The 2,504-nt window shown below is 39.6% G+C and overlaps 1 protein-coding gene across 2 annotated transcripts; it reads left to right on the plus strand.

Moving 5' to 3' along the window:
* Positions 1 to 859: 859 nt before the first annotated feature.
* Positions 860 to 2,288, plus strand: LOC146522121 (uncharacterized). Of its 2 annotated transcripts, none has more exons than XM_085153904.1 (4): positions 860 to 966; positions 1,073 to 1,163; positions 1,276 to 1,957; positions 2,150 to 2,288. In XM_085153904.1, the coding sequence occupies exons 2-3, from the start codon at positions 1,076 to 1,078 to the stop codon at positions 1,920 to 1,922; spliced, it is 735 nt and encodes a 244-aa protein (XP_085010030.1). In that variant the 5' UTR covers positions 860 to 966; positions 1,073 to 1,075; the 3' UTR covers positions 1,923 to 1,957; positions 2,150 to 2,288. The 2 variants fall into 2 exon arrangements, with proteins under 2 accessions (XP_085010030.1, XP_085010031.1); XM_085153905.1 differs by having other exon boundaries at positions 1,279 to 1,957.
* The last annotated feature ends 216 nt before the right edge of the window (positions 2,289 to 2,504 follow it).

Raw genomic sequence — 2,504 nt, forward strand, 5'->3', positions numbered from 1 at the left:
GTGAACTGGATAGATGTCATTAGTCAAAGGTCAAGGTAACGAGTGCCAGAGTAAAGGTTCTTACAGGCTAAAACTAAACAATATATAAATTAAATATGTTCTATCAGGACCCAGTAAAAAAAACATTCAAACATATTTAGCAAAAAAAAAGAAAAGTAAATATTTATTTTTCCTCTCGTGTATTTGCCTCGCCCTCTGGGCTCAGCAAAGGTAAGCTGAAAGTTGGAACACCTGCAACAGTGAGCTCATTAAAAATTCCTGAACTAGCAAGTAAACCAGAATCATGCATTTGGTATTGTTGATGCTTACTTAGCCTGAGATTAACTGAAACTAAAGCTAAAAAAAAAGAAAGATATTTTACAGAAATAAAAGAAAAACTAGACATAAGAAAAAGAAAACTGAAACACTACAGTGTGCTCACAACATTAACAGCAACAAAAACAGTATTATTCAGGACTTTTTCTTTAAAGTTGAGTGAGATTTATCAACACAACCAGTCTGAGGAGGCATTAATGTAAGATGTCTACGTACTGTACTCTTGCCTTAATAAATATGCCTCCTTTACATGATGAATCAAAGTTATCATAAAGGTTATCACATCCACAAAAAAACTCAAACTAAATTAAACGGAGAAAACAAAAACATGTGAAGCTAAAGCTCTGCTGCAAAGGGCTTCAGCCCACTTTCACCTCTGACTGTCCATCTGATCAGTGTTTGAAGTTTATTGATGATGTTACTGTGTTTCTCTGCACTGCATGTGAGCACAAGGTGCAGCAGATACCTCGGAGCACTCCTTGTGACCAAAAGAGGCGTAGAAACTTTTCATTGGACGAGCTTTTCTCTAAAGTAACAGGACAAACAAATGCACGCCTCAGAAGAGTATATAACTGAAGTCTGACAGTCAGAAAACATCTAACAACTTAACTTCTGCTCCTGCTTCTACTCAGCGACTGACACAGAGTAAAGGTGAGTGTAGTTCCTTCATTTCTCCCACTAAATCAGGTGTTAAATATTTAAAGAGCGTTTGGGTGCATTTTTGTAAAGTGTTTAAGTTTCTGGGTTTTGTTTTTAGAAAATGAAGGTCCAAGACTTGTTCATGGGTTTTGCTCTTGTTGCTCTGATCAGTGCAGCACCAATAGAGGACAAAGCTGTAGATGATGAAGGTAAGGGATTGTTTAAAGCAGACATTTACTAAGGTGCAGTTCTAAACTTAGAGCTGTTTGAGTGCCTGTCATTTACTAACAGATGTCATCACTCCCACACCTTCTGATTCAGCAGAGTACAACCCTGAAGACTTCAACATAGATCCTACACAATATGAGAAACTCTTACAGAATGTGCAGAGTTACGGCAAAGTTCTGGACATATCCTTTGACTACAGTGAGCTCCTGGGGACAGAGTTGGAGAATGAAACATTCCTGGCTACAGGACTCGGGGCTGATGTGTCTGTTGGTGGACTCCTTGGAGATGAGGCGGCCCTGGGTGAAGGCTTTGGAGATGTGGAGACTCTGGCCACAACCTTTGGATATGCAGAACTCCTAGACACTGAGTTGGGAAGTGACACACTTCTAGTTGCAGGACTTGGGCTTGAGATGTCTGGTGGTGCCCTGGGTGAAGATTTTGGAGATGATGACATACTTCTGGCAGCAGCTCTTGGAGATGAGCCCCTCGGCGCAACCTATGGATATGAAGAGCTCCTGGGCACAGAGTCTGGAAATGAGACACTTCTGGCTACCGGACTCAGGGTTGAGATGTCTGTTGGTGCACTCCTTGGAGATGAGGCGGCCCTGGCCAATGGGGAACTCTTGAATGTCAGTGAAGAAGATGAGAAACTCATGGAGATCGCTTTCGAAAACCTCAGTCTTGAAGATGTGCTGAAAGCAGCAGGTTCTGACGGTGAAATCAGACCTGATGCTGAATGAGCTGAGAGAAATGAATCCCTCGCTGCACACTGCCTGTATGTCTCAGTATACTTATCACACTCTTCAAACTTTTTGTTTCCATCATAAAGGGAAAAGATCATAAAGCAAAATAACATTTAATCTCAAGAGAATGTAATCTGCAGTTCACCAAGTGAAGAATGTGATGCTCTGTGATGTTTTTGTGGCTTACATGTTAACATGTATGTTTATCTGCTCTTTCTCTGCAGCTCTCCAGGCTCGTGGCTTCATCGTGGTCATGATCCATATAAGGCAAATGAAGTGCATTAACTGAGGCACTGTCTCAAACATGAGGGGAAAGTAAAAATGTTTTGAAATGAAATAAAAATATTGGTCTCAGTTTCAAGATTAATGTTCTCTTTGTTTTTTATTCTTTGTGTGTCTGTGTGTGTATATGAATCTTATTATAATATATCTCAAAAGTCTGCAGAGATTTTGCAAGCAATGTATTTTCTGTTGCTTAACTAAATTTTCATTTAATTTTTATTTATAAATGACTTGAATTTGATCAGCAGAATCAGTTTTTTACGTTCCCATAACAGCATAAACATGCAGGTAAAATGT

Source organism: Neolamprologus multifasciatus, chromosome 3 (genome assembly GCF_963576455.1).
Source record: "Neolamprologus multifasciatus chromosome 3, fNeoMul1.2, whole genome shotgun sequence".
NCBI classification, from domain to species: Eukaryota; Metazoa; Chordata; class Actinopteri; order Cichliformes; family Cichlidae; genus Neolamprologus; species Neolamprologus multifasciatus.

Excerpts from the sequence above, each read along its gene's own strand:
- LOC146522121 (XM_085153904.1), top strand. The coding sequence starts at position 1,076 with ATGAAGGTCCAAGACTTGTTCATGGGTTTTGCTCTTGTTGCTCTGATC. Across the intron at positions 1,164-1,275 it reads CAAAGCTGTAGATGATGAAG|CAGAGTACAACCCTGAAGAC; the intron begins GTAAGGGATTGT and ends CTTCTGATTCAG.